General features: G+C 33.0%; 1 protein-coding gene across 1 annotated transcript in view; it reads right to left on the reverse strand.

Annotated features, from left to right (window-relative positions):
* The window catches only part of LOC129218889 (neural-cadherin-like), a 539,341-nt gene that overhangs the window by 9,118 nt on the left and 510,586 nt on the right, over window positions 1-19,637 (reverse strand). The window contains exons 22-33 of the mRNA XM_054853212.1: window positions 18,724-18,857; window positions 18,109-18,357; window positions 16,932-17,141; window positions 15,884-16,174; window positions 14,517-14,764; window positions 12,345-12,622; window positions 11,184-11,532; window positions 7,424-7,669; window positions 3,837-4,017; window positions 3,466-3,632; window positions 1,803-2,106; window positions 1,137-1,317 (exon numbers count right to left, since the gene is read on the reverse strand). Of these exons, the coding sequence (XP_054709187.1) occupies window positions 1,137-1,317; window positions 1,803-2,106; window positions 3,466-3,632; window positions 3,837-4,017; window positions 7,424-7,669; window positions 11,184-11,532; window positions 12,345-12,622; window positions 14,517-14,764; window positions 15,884-16,174; window positions 16,932-17,141; window positions 18,109-18,357; window positions 18,724-18,857 (2,838 nt within the window). The remainder of the gene's footprint in view (window positions 1-1,136; window positions 1,318-1,802; window positions 2,107-3,465; window positions 3,633-3,836; window positions 4,018-7,423; window positions 7,670-11,183; window positions 11,533-12,344; window positions 12,623-14,516; window positions 14,765-15,883; window positions 16,175-16,931; window positions 17,142-18,108; window positions 18,358-18,723; window positions 18,858-19,637) is intronic.

The following is a 19,637-nucleotide window of genomic DNA, read 5'->3' on the forward strand; positions in this document are numbered from 1 at the left end:
TAAATCGAAACTGCGTAAATTGAGACCAAATAATAGTGTTAAAATAGGGGTTTGTTTCCGTAGATAACAAAATACTTCATTCTAATGATGACTATTTGTATAAGTTTAATGTGTACTTATATCGACTATTATGCACAACATGCATAAAGAAAACATTAATTAATTTCATGCTCTGTTTATAAAGAGGAGCTGGCTATGATAGTCTTTTGGCACTCATTAAGGTTTTTTCTCTGTAGTTATTTGCTGAGCATTAACGCATCCATGATCAGTTGCGTCATTTCCATCATAGAATCTTCCTTCACTAACAAATCTGAAAGATTATTTAGGAATGGCTCAAAATTTTTAATGTGAACGTTTTTGGTTGTGCGACACCGACGTCGGTATCCTCGTTGGTTTTGGCCTACTTTGCCACTCCTAAAAGCTCGTCTTCCAGTGAGTTCTGAACTTTGTGAGTTTAATAACTTTATTTCTAGAAAGAGCTCTTGAACCAAACGCATAATATGTCTCCAGTGGCCCAAGCTCGATCATTAGCACGCCAAAATGCAGTTGATTACGCGTAATCTGCAATCTTTAGGAGTTTGGATTTTGAAAGAGGAGGGAAATTTAATCTGCTTGCATTGCTGCATCCGCGTAAAATAAAATTAAGCTGTCAAATCTTAAACCGCGTAAAATAAATCCGCGTAAAACGATGGTCGACTGTATTTGCCTTATAATAAAGAATGATCACAGATCAGCTACAAACCTTTTAAATCATATGATTCGTTTTGAGTGAAGATACATTTCTAAGTTGCATAATTGAAATAAGTAATACATATTTCATTGATTTATTCGAATGAAACCGACTGTTGTGAGTGGACTAACCACAACTGTCTACCCAGTCCAGCAAAACTATTTGTAACTTAAAAACAAAAGTAATTCATGCTTTGTGTTTTTTTTTTTTTTTTGACATGCGTTATGTCTTTTTTTATATTTTTCTGTTTTCATTCGGAAATTAGAGAAAAAACTGAATAGATTTGATTTGCTAAACAAAACATTCTAAAATAACGTGGTTTTACTACACACTATCTGAGCGAGCTTCAAACTATTGAAAAGGAAAACACACTTTTTGGCGATTGAAATGTAAAACATGCACTTACCGGCATTCATGCAGCATCCATAGATCAAGGCAGATAAAAGGTTTAGGGCAGATGATTCCCTGGCAAGGATTGTTTGAGGGGCATTTGTTGATGAGATTTCTCCATTCCAACACTGCCGCATTTTCAGATCCGTTCTCCATGGGCAAGTAACGTTGATCGAGGCGAATATCGTTCATACAACCTATTAGACAGGAAATATGATGCTTAGTTAAACACAAAACTGGAGGAATTCTACAGAGTTAAAATTTATTTTCATAGTATTTTAGAAGGCTAAAGGGCTGTTCACTTATCGGCCGGCCGTCCCGTCCATCCCGTTTTTTTTTCACACTCGAAACAGGTTTTCTTTGCTGGTTGCCATGTCAGCAAGCCATCTTGGACGCGACCGGTTTCGATCAGAAGAACCTGGATATCTGACGGCTGTCACAAGTAGGACAGCATTTCATTGGTTTCCGCTAAGCAGTGCGCTCTTCTTTCTGGTGGGTGAATTCAATCACGTGATTGACGTACGGCGACCATATGTAAATGCTACTCTGCTTTCGTCGGCAGTCCGTCACGTCAAAGACGGGATGGACGGGACGGACGGCCGATAAGTGAACAGCCCTTAAATTGGGTATGTTGCCAAATGACAAGACGATGCGTTTAAAGGGTTAAACTCTTAATGCGTACCTTCTTGGAAATCATTATCGACCACTGTGACGCCTGGTCCGACGTACTGCACGTCTCCTCCCGCGATGACGTTCTGCTTCTCTATCATCATCAGCTGGTGCTGTCCCTCGTACTCCAGCAGTTCGTTGTATCGCCTGCCACCCCCGCCGTCCAGGGACATGCTGGCCGTGCTGCCGTGCCGCAGCACGCGGACCGTATGCCACTGCCCGTCGCTCACCTGCACGTTCGGAAGCCAGAGCTCGTGCTCGTCCGACGACCGCAGGTGGTTGAGGTTGAATCGCAGACGGAGCTTCTTATCACGAATCTGAAGGTGGATAAACGAAACGTGAGAATGGCGACAGAAGGGCATACAGTTGTATCAGCTGCAGTAAACTAAGTATTTAGGATATAGGCGTCTCTCGTATAACACGGTACTTGTACAACACGGTTTCGATATTACACGGTACGAAACTTGATTTTAATGCTTCATGGTTTTGATACAACACGAAAGTTATGTTTAAAAAAGATGGAATTTTTCATTTTTGTTGAATACATTCTGTTAATGTTTGATAATAACTCTAATAAGTTTTGACTTTGTGCTTATAAAACTTGGTTACGATATAACACTGTGCACATGCCTTGATTCACATTATTTCCATGTTTCGTATAACGTGGTTTCTATATAACACGAAACAAGGTTTCGATACAACACGATACATAGTGACATGATTTTTACCACGTATGTGATTAATTAGTATAAAGAATGCGTTAAAAAGTTGTTTTAAAATAGTCCCGTATAACAGGGTTTGGATACTACACGGAACGCATTAACTGTGTTATACGAGGGACGCCTGTATAGATGTCCCTCGTATAACACGGTTACACGGTTAATTCGTACCGTGTATTATTGAAACCGTGTTATACGAGACTTCTTTTATAAATATCTTTTTAACACTGTATTAAACAAAAAAAAAAGTAATCTTTTGAAATTCGTTTTATATCAAAACCGTGCTGAATTAAATTGTCGTTTTGTACCGTGTAATATCGAATCTGTGTTATAATAATCGCAAATTTTGTACCGTGTAATGTCAAAACCGTGTGGAAAAAGTCCCGTGTTATACGAGGAACGCCTGTCTTTGTAAATATAACTGCACTAATAAAACCACACTAAATTATTACCTACGTTACATCTGTTGAATTATCAGCTACGGTAGTCAAGTTCTACTCGAAGTACGAGTTTGAGAATTACTCAAAAACTCAAGGTTCCTTAATCGGCACTGCAAAGTAATTAATTGTCCAATGCTATAAAGAGCTAAGTACATACGGAGTACGTACTCATTAAATCAATGGACTAGTGTTCTTCTCTTTAAACTTTATCACGGTTACAGGTGACTAGAGAAAAATTCTCACAGTTAAAATTCAACTATCAACGTTCCATGTTGGATAAATTACGGTCGCCTGCAGATATCGTTTCTTAACAAATGACCTTGTTGGAATAGGAGATTGCTGAAAAGGTAAAATTTCTCCACGTTTATCAACAATAAATAATCTACAAATCAGGATTCCATTTAAAAATATATATATATATATTTTTTTCAATGCTCGAAGATTAAAAGAGTGGTAAAATCGCATCAAATTACAGTTGAGTTCTATGAACCGATAAGTAATAACTAATAAAATATACCTCTAAAATGCAATATTCTCGGCCATGCTTGCTTGTCGCTCTGAACAATTCACCGTGCTTTTGTCGTGTTCTGAACTGGAGCTGGATGTCTGTTTTGTACGGGTCGGGTTCAAACGACAAGGCATACTTTATGTAACTGTTCTGTTGGAACATCTTAGAGATTGTTTCTAAAGTAAAAAAAAAAAAAATCAAAACTTAGAACATCTATGTAATCAATAAAACGATTATAAAAATTTAAATATTACCATATGGTTGCACAAATTAAAACTCAGGAGAATTATTTTTTAAATGGTGAGTATTTAGAAAACTTTAAAAACTATTTTCCGTGTTAGCAAAGACAAGCCTTTAACATTTATGATCATTTTTCTTACCTTTATCGCACCGAATTCCGAAGTACCCAGGATAGCAAATGCATTTTGCTGAGTTGTATGTCCCCACGCATGCGCCATGCTCACAGTGCCTGGTAATGCTGTTACTCTGGCAAGCGTCGTCTGCTGGCTTGCAACCGGGGCTGCTGGATGAGCTACTGCCGGGATTGCCCAGATCATACATCTACGAAGTTTAAAATAAAGTTATTTTTCTTGAATATCCTAAACTAAACTAGATTGAGCCTCAGTTTTTTTTTTTTTTGTTAGCATTCATTTGCTTAAAACATAATTAAAAAATTCTTAGCAGTACTTTAATCAATCTATAATTTGTGCGTATTTGTTTTAAAAAGTGGTTGATTTATTTATTTTGTTTTATATAGGTGTGACAGTTTAGTAATGCTTTTGTGTCTAATCGGTTGGGTGGCGTAATAGTTTGAAATTGGTTCAGACCCAGTTCCTGATCGCGGATTTTGAAGACGCAGAAAAATCGTCAGCCTCTATGCTGCACTATTATGCGGCCTGTTTCAGATACCTTGAGTGTCTATTAAGATATGACTCTTAGCTAATTTAAGCACTTAGTGAAGTGGTGAAAAACCATGTGCATTCATTTGGTGGTAATCCAATCTCTAAAAGTTTCAAACTGTGATGGCATAACTCTGCCAGAAATGTCAAAATGAAAGTAGGGAGGCTAGGGAATGAATAAGGTCTGCAAATGGCTTTAGTCAAGCGTATTTTCAAGCATAGTACTCTGAAATAAAAAACTAACATCGTTAAAAATGAAGGGAAAAAGCAATTTAAATATAAAAAAAATAAGTTTGAATGTTTTTTAGTTTCTATTTTTAATTAAAAACTGAATTTTCCAAAATTCAAAGATTAAAGTAGTACACATATGTTCTTTTCTTTTCATCTGCCATCTCATCCCGGACAAGTTTTTTCTTTCTTTTTTTTATACATTTGATTTCTATTGTGGTGTATACGGTTTTCATATGTTTCATTCCTGGAAAAATGTCAAGAAGTAATTGCACGTCTTGAAAAACAGAATGCTGGCAATACCTCTGGGCCTGAAAGTCAATTTTGCATCGTTCGCATACATATTAAACTCACGAACGTATTGGTTACGCAAGCTAACGTCATCACATTCTTGTAAGTTTAACTATCTCTCCAAAGCATTCTGTTCATTAACGATAAAAGGGCATTACGCATTACATTAATTTTTCAAGCGCAAAACCTATTACAGCTACTAACAAAAGTGCAATCCTTTCGCTCCTTTCCAGGACATTTTGTTACAAACTCATAACACTTGGCCGAATGGACCCCCCCACACGTGAGATTATGTAATTAACGCTTGTGCTTAAAAATTCGCCCTAATTACCAAGGCTGATTTGTAATGATATTTTTGAATGCTAATTACTTCGGGTAGAAAAGAACACGTGGTCGCTTTCTGGTGGAACAAAAGACGCTTGGAAGGACGGTGATTAATTGCGCAACTTAATGAGGAAGGAAGGATCGATCATTCAACCAGTGGAATGTCTCAAGGTACAGTAATCGTGAGGTGAAATTTATAGGTTGGTTCGAATCATGGTGAAATTGATTACACGAGGGGAGCAGGGATGTTGATTGATTTTAATGACTGTTTCCTAGTACTTAGCAAAATTTTGCGCCATTAATGTCGCACTTTTGAATTAGCTTAGTAGAATTTGTCATGATGACATTCTAGCAATTAAAGTTAAATAAGTGAGCTCCTTAAAGTTTGCTAATTTCCTTAAGACTTGATAGAAGCGGAAGGTTTCTGTATACAGGAAATGTGTGTGGTGTTAATATGTAAAAATCGTTGAAATCCGTCGAAACATTTTTCGAGTAAAACATTCATGCCTTAAGATAAAGAAATATCTTTATACTGAACAGTAAAGTAAGAAAAAACAACGTCAAAAAAGCACAAATTGCCGATTGCAGCAAACACGTGTTTCGGCGTTACAGGGAACGCCTTTTTCAATGCAAAAAGTAATGAACTCCTTTTCATCCATAAGCTCATTTCTTTTTGCATTGAAAAAAGCGTTCCCTGTAACGCCGAAACACGCGTCTGCTTTAATCGGCAATTTGGGCTTTTTTGACGTTTTTTATTACTGTACTGATTTTTGCCTCAATTGAAAACACACAATTAACTAAATTATTTATATTTACCTTCTCCGATGTCTAAGGTATTGGATTTGTAAAAACTTTTGATTTACACCTTTTAATGGGTTTTTATTCATGTTGACGATTTTTTGAAAATGTTCGTCTGACTGCATGTGTTTCTGTTTGTACGTGAACGATTTTATACACTAAAAATTCAGGAAACTTTTATGATAAATATTACTGTAAAATGAAGTGTTTACAGTATAGGAAAAAAAATACAGCAAATTCTACCGAAGAAAATAAATGATTGCAGCGCCAATTTTGATAACCACGTGACTTACAGTACGAAGCACATAACTTCGTATCTCCCCTCACTTGGCGTTTACCAGCTCGTATGGTGGGGATCTAAGCCGTTTGTCAAGCTGAAGCTCCCGAGATCGATCCTGCAGTCCGCCACGATGTGTCTCGATGAAAACAAGTCTTGTTGTGCGATTCGGAAAAACTCAAAGGAGTTAATATATTTAGTTTATTATTTATGAACTATTTCTAGGGAAAAGCTGTATTTATTTATGCTACAAATAAATAACCTCACGTATGAAAGCCACGGTATTAATTTGGCAGTCATTAGGAAAAAATAACTTCAATCATCAAACAAAACATATATGCATATTCGATCATAAAATTATATCATCTATAATAAATGAAGAAACTAAACAAAACTCCAAATATAGCTGAAATACATTTTAATTAAAAATTTTCTTAACACCAACTAATAATAAGCACTTTTTTGCAAAAAAAAAAAAATAAAAAAAAATAAATAAATAACGATCAAAGTATAGAAAAAGCTTAGATTTCGGTCATTCTTTATTAAATGGAGCAAAAAAAAAACATGCATATTTCAAATTAACGCTCTTATAAATTAATACTTTACATATCTTGTTTTAGAGGCATTGAAAACAAAGCTCAGTAGCACTCAAAACACATATGAGGCAATAAGAAGCAAAGGGTCCTAGCCAAAATTTAAAAAAAAAATGGAGATAATCAGCCCAAAGGATAGTAAACCTTTTCTCTTTATTATGACAAGATATGGTACTAGTAGCTCTGATGGATGCTGCTATATCTCATGATTTAGTAAAAAAAAAAAAAAAAAATGACAGTCTATCTTGGATCTGAACATCAAACCCATTTTACTCGATACTTAAAAAAAACACAGTAACATTCCTTTGCTTATCACTGCCTCATATGAGCATTTTTGATTGGAAGTTTAGAGTGTGATTTGTAATATCTTACTTCAACGACACTTAGTTTTTATGTATTTTTTTTTTACTAAAGACATTTCACGACTGAATTTCTGAAAAAAAAGTAAGCTGAAAAACTTTAAAAAAATTTCAATTGATACTTTTTTAAATTCTACATTTACTTTCATCGTCATAAGTTTTCCGCACTTGCTTTAATTAAATCAAATGTAAACGTACCTCACTATTGTGTATCACATTCTTGATGCAGCCTTCGAAACCTTCCCTTGTGTGTTGATGCTGCCATCTGTAGTCCGTCAAATACTGGTGATGCACCCCTCCCAACTGGAGAGGGGTGTTGACGTTCAGGAATTCATTAAAGGGTGGAATGTTGCTCTTGGTTTCGCAGCGCGATCGATTGATTTTTGGAGGATCTGAATCTTCTATCTTGGCCTTCTGGCAGTTGTCGATGACAAGACGGACAGTCTGAAACATTGATGAGACTTTGTTAACTAGGGCATTCAATCGTTTTCTAGATACTTACATAGCCTTATACGCAAAAATGATACCGTCGATGTTTTTTCATGTTTTATATCATTTATTATTTTATTGAAATAGGGGAATGTAGGGGATGGTGAAATTGTTAAAATAGCTTCCTTTTTTCAAAATCAACAAGTTGAAAATTTGTTCTGAAAATTACAGTACATAAAGAAAAAGCAATATATTTTATAACAAAACATGCATTGAAACATTATTTTTAATTTTTGGCGGTAAATATGTACCTCTAAAAAAATGAAAATTGTTAATTTTTTTTCATGGAGCAAAGTGGAAAATGGAAAATTTTTCTAATGAAATATTTTTTATTCAATTATTAAAGATATTTTTGATTAAATAGAAGAATGATTACATAAATTTAATAAGAAATGGTGCAATAAACGAATAAACAAATAAGTTACTCAATGAGACAGTAACCGATTTATTCTAAAGTAGTGAATTAATGAGAAAATAAGTGAATGAATGAATAAAAAAAGGAATTATTTAATGAAAGATTGTAAATGAAGTAATTAATACATGAATACGCAAGTGATTGATAAAAGATTGAGTATGTAAATGAAACGAATCATTTCACTTTATCCCATCTCCTTTGCCCTGCATGCACTTGACTAACTGTACAAAACATTTAAAATACAAATAAGCTTAAAAATAAACTAGTACCGTATTACCCCGCATTATCCGGCATGCCGGAATATAGCAAGGTTGACCAGCATGCCGGAAAATTTGAATTTCCGTCGTGCCGGATAATTCGAGGTTTCTTTTTCAACAAAACAAAAGTAATTTTCCCCATTCAGTTCCAATCAGTAAGCAAACCACTAGAAGGAAAAAAAAGCATCCCAATAGTAACCTTTTTTAAAAAATGTGTGTTGCATATAATATGTGCGTGTTACGTATAGAAGGTCATTATTAATGGATTTAATTATATGCCAATAAAGTAATCAATTCAGAAGCAATCATCTTTACTCTGATTTGTTCATATTTTTTTTTAAATAACTTATTTTAAAATCCTTTTAGAGAGGTAAGTTTAACTTTCATTTATTGAATAGCTATGTTAAATTCTTTAGCACACTCTTTTAGGGGCGGTAACTTACGGCTTAAATGTTTGCTTACTTAGTTTTCATTTACTTTTCATAAAATTATTCGTCAATATACAATATTTTTCTCGTTAAAATAACAAATGACATTATTAGTAAATATTTTTACAAAATTCACAATTGTTTATTAACACTAATAAGATATGTATAGAACTTATATTCATTTTTAAGCTGAACATATATTTTTTATAGTATTAATTTTTTTTCCTAACCTCGATTTTTCCGGCCTGCCGGAAAGGACAAGGCAACTGTTAGTGAAAATTTGGCAATCCCTGAATTTTGTGGCATGCCGGATAATGCGTGATAATACGGTAAATATCGCACTGAATTTTTGTAAGTCTTAATTAATAATTAAAATGTAAATAACAAGTACTTGATCATTTAAAAATGACAAAATTAATTTTCGACTAACTTCGAAATATCATAATATGAGTATCAATATTTGAAAATCGCTTGTATTTTCATATTCTTTGATTTTCAGATTTTTGAACTTTATTAGTATTTACTGACATAATTATATATTTAAATGGATAAGGGAGTTTAGTAGATTTCTGCTACATCTTTATCGTAAACGATTAAAAAAGGCATTCTTTCTATATTAAATTTGCATTCTTTTTTTCAGAGATTGGCATCGTTATTGTTTTATATTAGTTTAATATTTTAATAGCTTATAATAAATCTTGATAATTGAAAAGGATTTTCCCAAGTAGAAATTAAAAAAAAAAAAACAAAAAAAGAAAAAAAACAAAGTAGAATACTTAATCTTTCAAAAGAAAAGGGAAACAATGTTAAACGTAAATTAAAAAAAAAAAAAAATATTTTGCAAACGTTTTAAAAAGTTATGTCCTGAATTTTTCAATGCTTCATTTTATTATCAATAGGATTATTCTAAAGTACGGTACTTTTACAACAGAAAATTAGATTAACCGTTGAAATTACCATTTATGTTTTGGCAGAAAAAAATCTGAACATTAAGTTAATTAAACTAAATATTTTATGAAAGAAAAATTCGAAATTATTAAAGACGTACAACAGTTGTCACATTTCATTTATTTACGTAGTTGAGATATTCTTTTTATTCATAATGCTGTTCAAACATTGATTTAGATAAGATAGAGCAGTAAATTTATACTTTACTATTTTAATGCATAAGGAATGATTTCTTTTTGCATGCTATATTTACATCAATTAAAACAAAAGTATTATGTTTACTTATATTTTTACTACAACCAAACTTGTTGTTCGTTTTAACTCATATCTAAATTATTTACGAGCTTTTCCGCTACCAAATTTTGTTGTTTAATTGCTAATGATAACAAGTATAAAATATTTAATTCACATACAGATATATTTGCTGGGAATCGAAGTGAATTCGTTTGATGGGAAGAACATTAAACAAAATGCATAAATAATAAATGACGATAAACTGTTGCTCAAATACTACTAATTAAATAAAAATATATAATAGATAGTAAATTAAAGAAAGGGACAAAACTTTTACTAATTGCAGTTTTCTAGAGCAAAAAGAAAATTGCAGGATTACTAGAAAAAAGTAATATTTAAAAGTATGACTTAAGGAGGAAACCAGTTTAGAAAGCAGAAATTTTAGTGTTTTTCGTGAATTTTTTCAACAGGGAAGGAATAATTAGAATTTGTTTAAACTTGAAGAATATTTTATTTATATTTTTAAGTACACTTTGTAATTTTTTCAAGTCATTTCTGCCAGAAATAGAAGTGTTAGAAGCTGATGTCCATGGATGGTGGCCATCAGAGCTTATTGCTGATGTGCATTCCTGAAGTCACAATTTTTATCTGTAATCGTTACTATTTTTTTCTATCGTTAACAACGTATTTCCTCGTATTATGAACCAAATTCTGATTAAAAAATAAAACATTTCATGCTTTTGAAGTGTTGGAACTCAAAATTAACGTCTTTCAACCGTTTTTGTTCACTTTTTTTACATTAAAAATTTTTTAGTGATATCATCACCCCAGAATTAGGTTCATGTAGAGCGTAATTGAATAAAGAATTTTCACACAAAATTTCAGAACGATTGGTCAATAACATTTTGCGCTAGAATGCACACCAGTTGAAAACAAGTCGTTTCGAGAAAAACGCGATCGAAAAAAAAAAAAAAATGCTGTGAACATTTTCCAGTCTTCACAAATTTTTAAGTGCTCATAGCATTTGAACTAAACAGAATTTTGAATTGCAATTTTGACAACATATTCTTGAATAGTTCTACTAACATTTTATGACAAAAAAAAAAAAAAATGGATTTTTGGATTCGTCTAAACTGGTTTCTCCCCTTAAATGAGAAATGAAAAATTAAAGCGGCCAACGTTGTTACCTCTCTATCCCAGAAAACGTCAACCTGATGCCACTCTCCATCGCTCAAAGTCTCGTCCACGTAAACTACGATTTCGGCAGTTCCCGACCCAAAGTCGATGAGTAGTCGTGGTCTTCCACTTTGCAATTCTAAAGAAATGAAATCTTGAACGGCTATCTCCCCAATGTCCGGGTTGGAAATGGGTCCGTTATACAGCAAGAGACCGTCCGGCTTCCGCGTCATGAATTCCAGACTCAGATGAGAGTTTTCACATTGCTGCAGTGAAGGAAACCACGCCCAACCACGACCACTGAAGCTCCTAGTAGTCATCTGGCATTGGGGGCCCTCGTATCCTTCAGGGCATTTGCAACTGTGTAGAAAAATATGATTGTTACGAAAACTCTTGTCACATATAAATAAAAGAGTTTTTTTTAAGTTAAGGTGCATAAATTACACTGTAATAACTATTCAGAAATGTTTCTAGAGAATAATGGGGAAGCTGAGGGACCCAATTTCTGTCAGAAATGTCTTGCAAAAAGCAGGAACGTTTTCCGGTACAAGTCAGTAATTTTCCTGGAGATATTTAAAAATCTTTCTGAAGACTTTGAAAATCTCCCCAGTTAAATCCAGTCATGTCTCTGGAACCTCCAAGGGAAATAAAAGAGGTTTTATGTAATTGATTAGAACCCTCCTGATTTACAAAAAGGGATCAAAAAGCAGTAATGCAACCATGGACAAAGTTAAGACAAAATTGCACATACGAACCAAGTACGCCACTTGGATGCAATTATTACCTTGCAAAGCTGTAGTACCCAGGGACTTGTTCGTTCTCACTGCGACTTTAGTCAATCCGGACGAGTCGTAATCGAAATAAAGCCGATATAATTACGAGCAGTTAATCTTTAAACTAGTAGCTAAAAATATTTTTCACTGCAAAGAAAAGTCTGCATTCGTGCAACTTAAGCAGTTCAGGAAACTTTTTTCAATGCAAATTGATTTTACAGGGAAATATATGAAAACCGGTGAAATCCCGAAACGTTCCATGGAAATGATCAGTGATGTTTCGGAATCTTTTTGCAGTGTAGATTATGTGCAAAAGTTAAACATATATTAATTTTAAGCGTTTTTTAAAGAGTGTTCGTTTTTAGAGAATGATCTGAAAAAGGTATTTTTCAAACTTACCTAACTCCTCCATATGATTCAAAGCACCGACCACCATTGTGACAAGGTAAAGGTCTCTTTCGGCAGGTCTCTATCTCTGAGAAGTCTCTCGCTCCACACACACATTTGGGTTGCACCCACGTGTTGACGCCTACAAAAGATGTACGATTGGCGTTGACTACAATAGGCTGCCGATCGACCATGAGGATGTTCGTACAGCTTGTCTCGCAGTTGATATTCTCAAAAAGACATTCATCTATGCCCACCATCGTAATATTAATGCCAACTTCTTGCTCTATCTATAGAAAAGAAAACAAAAAGTTTGCATTAAGTTTCCTGACGGCATAAAAATAATGTTTGAAATTACAACGCTAAATTCTAAGAAAGGTTTTTTTTTTCGCTTTAATTGTACTTTTTTCGCACACACAGTCTGTTTATGATTCTGTTTGCATTGACATATTTGCCAAACGAAATATATATATTTTTTTCACAGTTTACGTGTTAAATTTTATTTTTATTTATTATTATTATTATTTTTTCTTTTTTGCGTAATGCTACGCTGACGTTTTTCCGATAGTTTACAAAGAATTTTCCCTAACACTTACAGGGAAATTTTTCGGCGCTCATAAGAGAAGTCAAAATTTATAATAATTCACAATACAAAAACTGTGTTTCGAGTTTATAGTTCAAGAAGCTACATCAATATCAGATTTGTTTGAAAAAATGTGCTTCATTTCATAATGTTATAACGTGGCAGAATCCAAATGCATTTTTCTCCAGAACTTCGAAACTTCTTATTTTTTAATTTTTCTAAAGAAAAATATTAATTTAACTACGAGCTTGTACTTGAAGTACAACTTTCGTGTGACTGGTGCTGAAAATAACTATTTATTCAAAACTACTAAACCGTAAAACGCTACTAATCGAAACTTCAAAGGTATTTATGCAAATTAATTTTCCGCTAAGATGATAAAATGTTTGAAATTTTAGAAATTTTAAAAATATACGGAAAATAATTTTAAAATAAACTACTACTCGTACTACAGAAACTTACATTTTATATCACATCAGGAACTTTACTTTTCTTTTCGAAATATAAAATCAAAGTAATGTATGCTTGATAGCAGAATTTTATCTTGTAAGTTTTAATCTGTGTATTTTATGTTGTAACTCATACAAATTACCAGTTTAAAATTCAAACGTTGCGTAGTAATTTGCTTTTTTTCTGTTACATCGAATAATGCTCATTAACTTGAAAAAAATGAAGAAAGTTGTGCAAGTTTTTTTTAAAGTACAAATGAGGCTGTGAGAAGCAAAGGGTTTTCAAATTTTAACATTTCAAGACATTTTTAAGTTTTGAGTTAAACGCGTTTAAAGTTGCGGTGCGGTCCTAGGAAGGTTTTTATAAAAAAGTTTTTTCTAAATCATGCTGCATAGCAGCACCTACCAGTGCAACTAGTATTATTTCTTGCCTCAACACAGAGGAGAGGTTCACCTACCATTTGTGTACTGGTTATCTCCAAATTTTTAATTTTGGTATTTACATCCCTTTGCTTCTCACTGTCTCAAATGGCATGTCCAAAGTAATTTTTAAAAGCATATGAAACGAAAATAGAAGGCAAGATAACTAAGAACAAAAGGCATCATATAAAACATTCCTTTACTGATTTTTAAAGAAGTAACTATTGATAAAGCGAAAACGTTACCTTATTTTATTAGTTATTTATGTTACTTTGGCAGAGTATTGTTTTAAGCATATTGTTGTAAATATGCCCATCGTTCATTTCAGGAATATATCGGTCGCGACTATAAATAGTGTTGCAAAGAATATTTCAAGGGGTTGTGCCATTATTTCTGCTTTTAAAATATATATTACAATTTTAAAACTCTTAGATAAGGGGAAAAATATCACAATTGGAATTTAACTTTGTTTTGATATTAAGTGCGGTTAGTTTTATCAATATATGTATAATGCATCAAGTTCTTTTTTATCCCCAAAATTTTCATTAAATTTCTAGTTTATTAATAATTGGTTTAATTATGCGACTTTTTTTTTCAAATCCAAAAAATATATATTGTATGGTTACATTTTATGGTTATACATTTATACTCCTATTTATCAATAATGTAAATCCTATTTATCAATAATGGCAATATAATTTTCTGCATTTTTTCTGATCAAAATGTACATACCAGTTCTCTATTGAGAGCCACTATTCCGTTGAGCATGCTGGCTTTAAAGTAGGGAGAACGATGAGCAGCAAATCGGACATCGGTGATGGGGGGCCGTTCTTGCTTCAGAATGACGCTGAAAATGTCAACGTTGTCTTTTCGAGTCGTTGTCAAGCTCGCGATCATATCCCTGAATTTTTGGTACTTGCTCTTTACTTGGCGGTTTTCAGTCCAATTCCAGACGCGGACAAAGTCTTCTGCGCTAATTCCTGGAAGTAAACACCACATTTGCTTACACTCATTTCAGTTTTTATAATGTTCTAATGAAACGTAAAACTTAAAAAAAAAAACTCTTGTTGGCTAAAATACTACTCACTTCCCTAAAAAAAAGGGCCTATCGTTATGCATATGTATTTCTTTTTTAAGTATAACATAACTGAATCTTATTTACCTAAACTAAAAGGAAAACAATATATTAAAGTAAAGTAATAGTATAGTATATATTTATAGGAAACAAACCCTTTTATTTTATCGTTTGTATTTTTTTACAGGCTGATTTACAAATAAGCTGCTTATAGAGTGAAATTAAACACCTCTTACAGGTTGGACAAAGTCACCGCCTGTACACTTATTTTATATTTTTTTACAAAAGTAAAATACGTTTGGCGGAATTTATATTTTGTTTTTTTTAGGCCGTCGAAGTAATTTCAGCATTAAAAAATTTGCCTCCATTGAAAAATTGACCCGAATGAAAGTTTGCCGCCGTAGGCTATAGCCCCGCTACCCTTTTTAGAAATCCGTCACCGTACTCTCTTTTTGAAAGGCTCAGAAGCGGAAGTTTTTTCAGCTGTATGATACTCAGATTAAAATTTAAAAGTAGTCTGAAAGATAAACCAACGAAATATTAATCGTAAAATTTAAATCGTCATCGAAAAAGGCTTATCAAGGTGCTAATACTAGTACATGTATTAGTTAGGAAAATTCACAAACTGAAAAGAGTTTTTTCTATTAAATTCTGTCCCCCCCCCCTCCCTCCCTCAAACCAAGAAATATTCTACTAGTTAACACAAGAATCTGCGAAAAGGAGTTCAAAAAGCAGATCCATCATTTTAAAATACTTCTTTCTTTTTTTTAATTTCAATTCGTTCGTCGACATTAGTAGACACTTGGACATAATTTCTACACAAAAGTTCAAGTATGTATGATACCTGATAAAATCATTAGATAGTATTATTTTCATCCCTGAGATGTGGATAGGCATCTACTAATATCAAATTAGTAACCAACGAATATGGAACTTAATCAACACATGTTGATCTTTAAATACCTTAATTAAAAGAAGAATTTAACACTTGTTATTGAAACATTAATTCGAAAGAAGTCTTTACCAGAGATGCGAATGGACCCAGAGTTGAAGATGGCTTCTTCGGGAATTTCTTTGACGGTAACGGAGACGTTGGCGGACACTTCTTGTGTGTGGACGCGATCGTGCACCACAAATCGCAAGAAATAGGTTCCTCCACTGGTCACATTTTTCATGACAATGAGACCAGTGTCTTTGTCTACTTCAAAGTTGGGATGGGCGATGTTATTTTCCCAGTAGAAAGATTTGTCCGGCAAATCCCAGTCATCCAAGTCTTCGACGTGAACTCTGCCAATGGGTGTGGGTGGTGATTCGCCTGAAAGTGAAATTGTTTTATAACTTCTTCATTTTTATTCTGTGGCATGCGATATTCTACGATCTTGGCGCTATAGTGGCAAGTTCAAGACTTCTCTGAATCCTTCTAGTGTGGTATACCAAGAGGGAAATGAAAATTAAAAAGCAGCAAAACAGTTTTACGCCTTTAATACTAGATTCCGAGTTTAAGAAAAGTAAACCAATATTATTCACAAACCAATATTATTTCGAAAATTTTCATGTCCTTTTTTCAGCATAATGTAGTTTTAAATGCTCTTAAAACTTAAATTTATAAATCAAGTTTTAATATAAGCTTATCAGTTAATACTTATTTTTAACGAATTATATGATTAAAAACATCTACACATTTGTTTACTTAAAATGAATTGGAATTTTTCTATATAGCTAATAAAAATTAAAAATAAAACTACTATTTTACAGGAGAAATAATTTTCATTTCTAAAAATTAAATAAAATTCATGCAACCAGGAGGGAAGGGTTGCGAGAAAGAGGTCAATTGCTTTCATGGCGAAATAAAAATTTGAAAAAAAGTTACTAAAATGTCCGGCAGACATAGCAGCTTCAGATTCATTTTTTTGGCGGCATAAATTTAGCTATCCAATTTCTCTTTCCCTCCTGTACCTATCCTCCTCTATTATTTCAGTACGTAATAATAGTATGTAATTACATGTATCACGAATTTCTTTAAACATTTGCCCAAAAAGCTTTACACCCTAAAAAATTGTTCATTGAATTACCTCTGAAATTATAAACAAAAATACTCTTGCTCCCTGGATGCATTCTGTTATCGTTGACGTCACCGATTATGACCGTTAGTGTACTAGTACCAGTCATGGACGGCGTTCCGCTGTCTTTGATGACTATCGGAACCAGGTATTCCTTCTGCTGTTCTCTGTCGAATCGCTCCCGTGACGTCACGATGGCCATACCGTCTCCATTAGCCCCAGCTGTTTTGGATTAATACAAAATTACGTTAACGTGATAAAGGTTTCTCAGATCATCTCGAACTGCATTACTTAAAAGTCACAAATTTGAAAGATCATAAATGCAAAAAGTAAAAGAAAAATATGACTTGAGAAAATTAAAAATAAAATGAGTTGACAAAATCAAAATTCAAAGAAAATACAATAATATAAGTAGTAGATAAGCAAATATAAATTAAATAACCTAAGAAAAAACAAAGAAAAAAAGGAAAAAAAAATGAGTATTCCACTCAGGAGTGTGAAAGTACCATAGTTTGAAAAATGGAAAGAAAATAATAAATAAATTTTTCCACGTGCAATCTTTTTTTCTCTCTAATCTTAAAATCATTTAACTAGAAAATTTTAAAGTTTGTACAGTTCAAAATTAAATGTTAGAAGAAGTTTTTTATGTACTTACTGAAATTTTGAACAATGAAACAAAGTTGATTAAAGTGAATATTGGGAGAATTTAAACGGTATAAGTCACTATTATTTTCAGAAAAATGTTAGAATTATCTAAAATAGCAAAAACCAAAGGGAAAAAACTATTTTTCTTCCAAAAAGCTTAAGAAGTTTAGAAATTTCAATGAAGCAAAATGGAAAGCATGTCGACACATATGAAGGAAATTGGAGGTAAAGTACCTTATGGGTCTGGTTATGATTTAAAATGAATATTATGAAAGTGTGATATGCAACACAATAACATAAAATGCTAAGAAAAATTGATTGTGAATCAACTTTTTCAGTAAGATACGCTAATATTTCACAAGAATATAACACTAAGCACAAATATACTTTCTTTAAAACAATAGTAGTAACGAAAATGTATCTGGAGGAAGAGAGAGGTTTTATTTTTCTTGAAGGTAAGATTTAAAAACTCATAAAACGACAAATGGCAAATTGTAACCAAAATTTTCAAGCAAAAATGTTTAAACAAATACTTGTCACTTACTGGGATCGTGCTGAACATCGAAAAACTGCTTGATGATGTCAGGAGCATTTGGATCCATCCTAAACGTGAAAGGTGGACCGTTGCCTTTAGATCGGTCGTCATCGTCAGTTGCTAAAATCTCTTCTACTTTCTGAGGAGGAGAGTGTTCCATGATGACAGGTCGGTAGTCACGAAGGAAACGGGGAGCATTGTCATTGATGTCACTCACGACCACTGTGAGAGTGGCTGTAGCGGTTCGCGGAGGTGTTCCTGTAAAAGAAGAAAGTCTGAGAATCAACTCGAAAAACTTTAATTTTAAAAAAGTTCAGAGAAGCATAGCTGAATAGTCGATCCATGAAGTTCAGTAAAAATCAAAGTTTTATTTTTGTTTCAACTTAAGAAAGCGTGTACGAGACAATCTAGTTTATTTATTCGTTTATTTATGTATGTTTTTATGCATATAATAAATGATTTACGTTCTGTAGGTATTTTACAGTCGTTTTGAAGAACATTGATTCCCAAATTCAGCAAATAAATAAAAAAAATATAATTAATAAAAAGATTCTCATATGGGATGCTACTGTAAAGAAAAAAAATAAGTTTCTTATTTTGCATAAAAAGATCAGCTTTTCTTACCATCATCAATAGCAAGGATTTTCACTTGGTGTCTTGGTGTTTCTTCTCGATCAAGGGTCCTCTGTATTCTAACGACTCCGTTCTGGTCGATACGGAACTGTCGCTTTTTGTCTGAGGACCGGTCGATGGTATAGCTGAGAATTGCAAGAAAAAAAATTACTAAACCAAATAAAAAAACATCGAACGACTTACAGAGCAAAGACAACAAAAGAAATGCCTTTTGTAGATGGCAAAAATACTTTTGGATGGTGAAAATTCTTTTGCATATTTTTTGTCTGAATTTTTTTGTTTGAAAGTTTTTGGATGCAAAAGATGGGGAAGAAAGTACAAAAAAAGATTTAATACTTTTAAAAGCAACTTGAGTATTTAGATCTAGTTGCTTTTACAAGTATAGGAGATAAACTGATGCTAATGTGTTTACACTAGCAAAAAATGTAACTCGGAGGAAACATCTTTTCACATTAAAAAAAAAAAAAAAGAGATTTTCATAATGTTGTGAATAATCTATGGTTAGTGTAACAAAAACAAAGTAATAATCGTTATATTTTGTTTCAATAAAACCAATACGTTAGAACACCTATGATTAATCTTCAGTGTTACAAATCGTGATTTTTTTTAGCTTAAACAGATGGTTGTTTTTCCTCCATTATTTGTAGTTGCAATGTGGTTTCTTTTGGACCCAAGTACGCAGTACTAACAATTTACTTTTCAGTTTATACTTACATCTCGATACTCACAATTTTATGGAAAATATGAAGTGCGTTTGTTTGATATTTGTTTTACAAGTTTGTACGATCAACGCCGTTTTTCCCGCATTTAAAAACTTAATAGTTGAAACAAACGTTTTCTAGTAATCTTTCCCAATAAAGCATTCCCATAATAGCGTTTGGTTTTCAACGTGAGTGCTTTATTTG

The sequence above is a fragment of the Uloborus diversus genome, chromosome 1 (assembly GCF_026930045.1).
Source record: "Uloborus diversus isolate 005 chromosome 1, Udiv.v.3.1, whole genome shotgun sequence".
In the NCBI taxonomy this organism is placed as follows: domain Eukaryota; kingdom Metazoa; phylum Arthropoda; class Arachnida; order Araneae; family Uloboridae; genus Uloborus; species Uloborus diversus.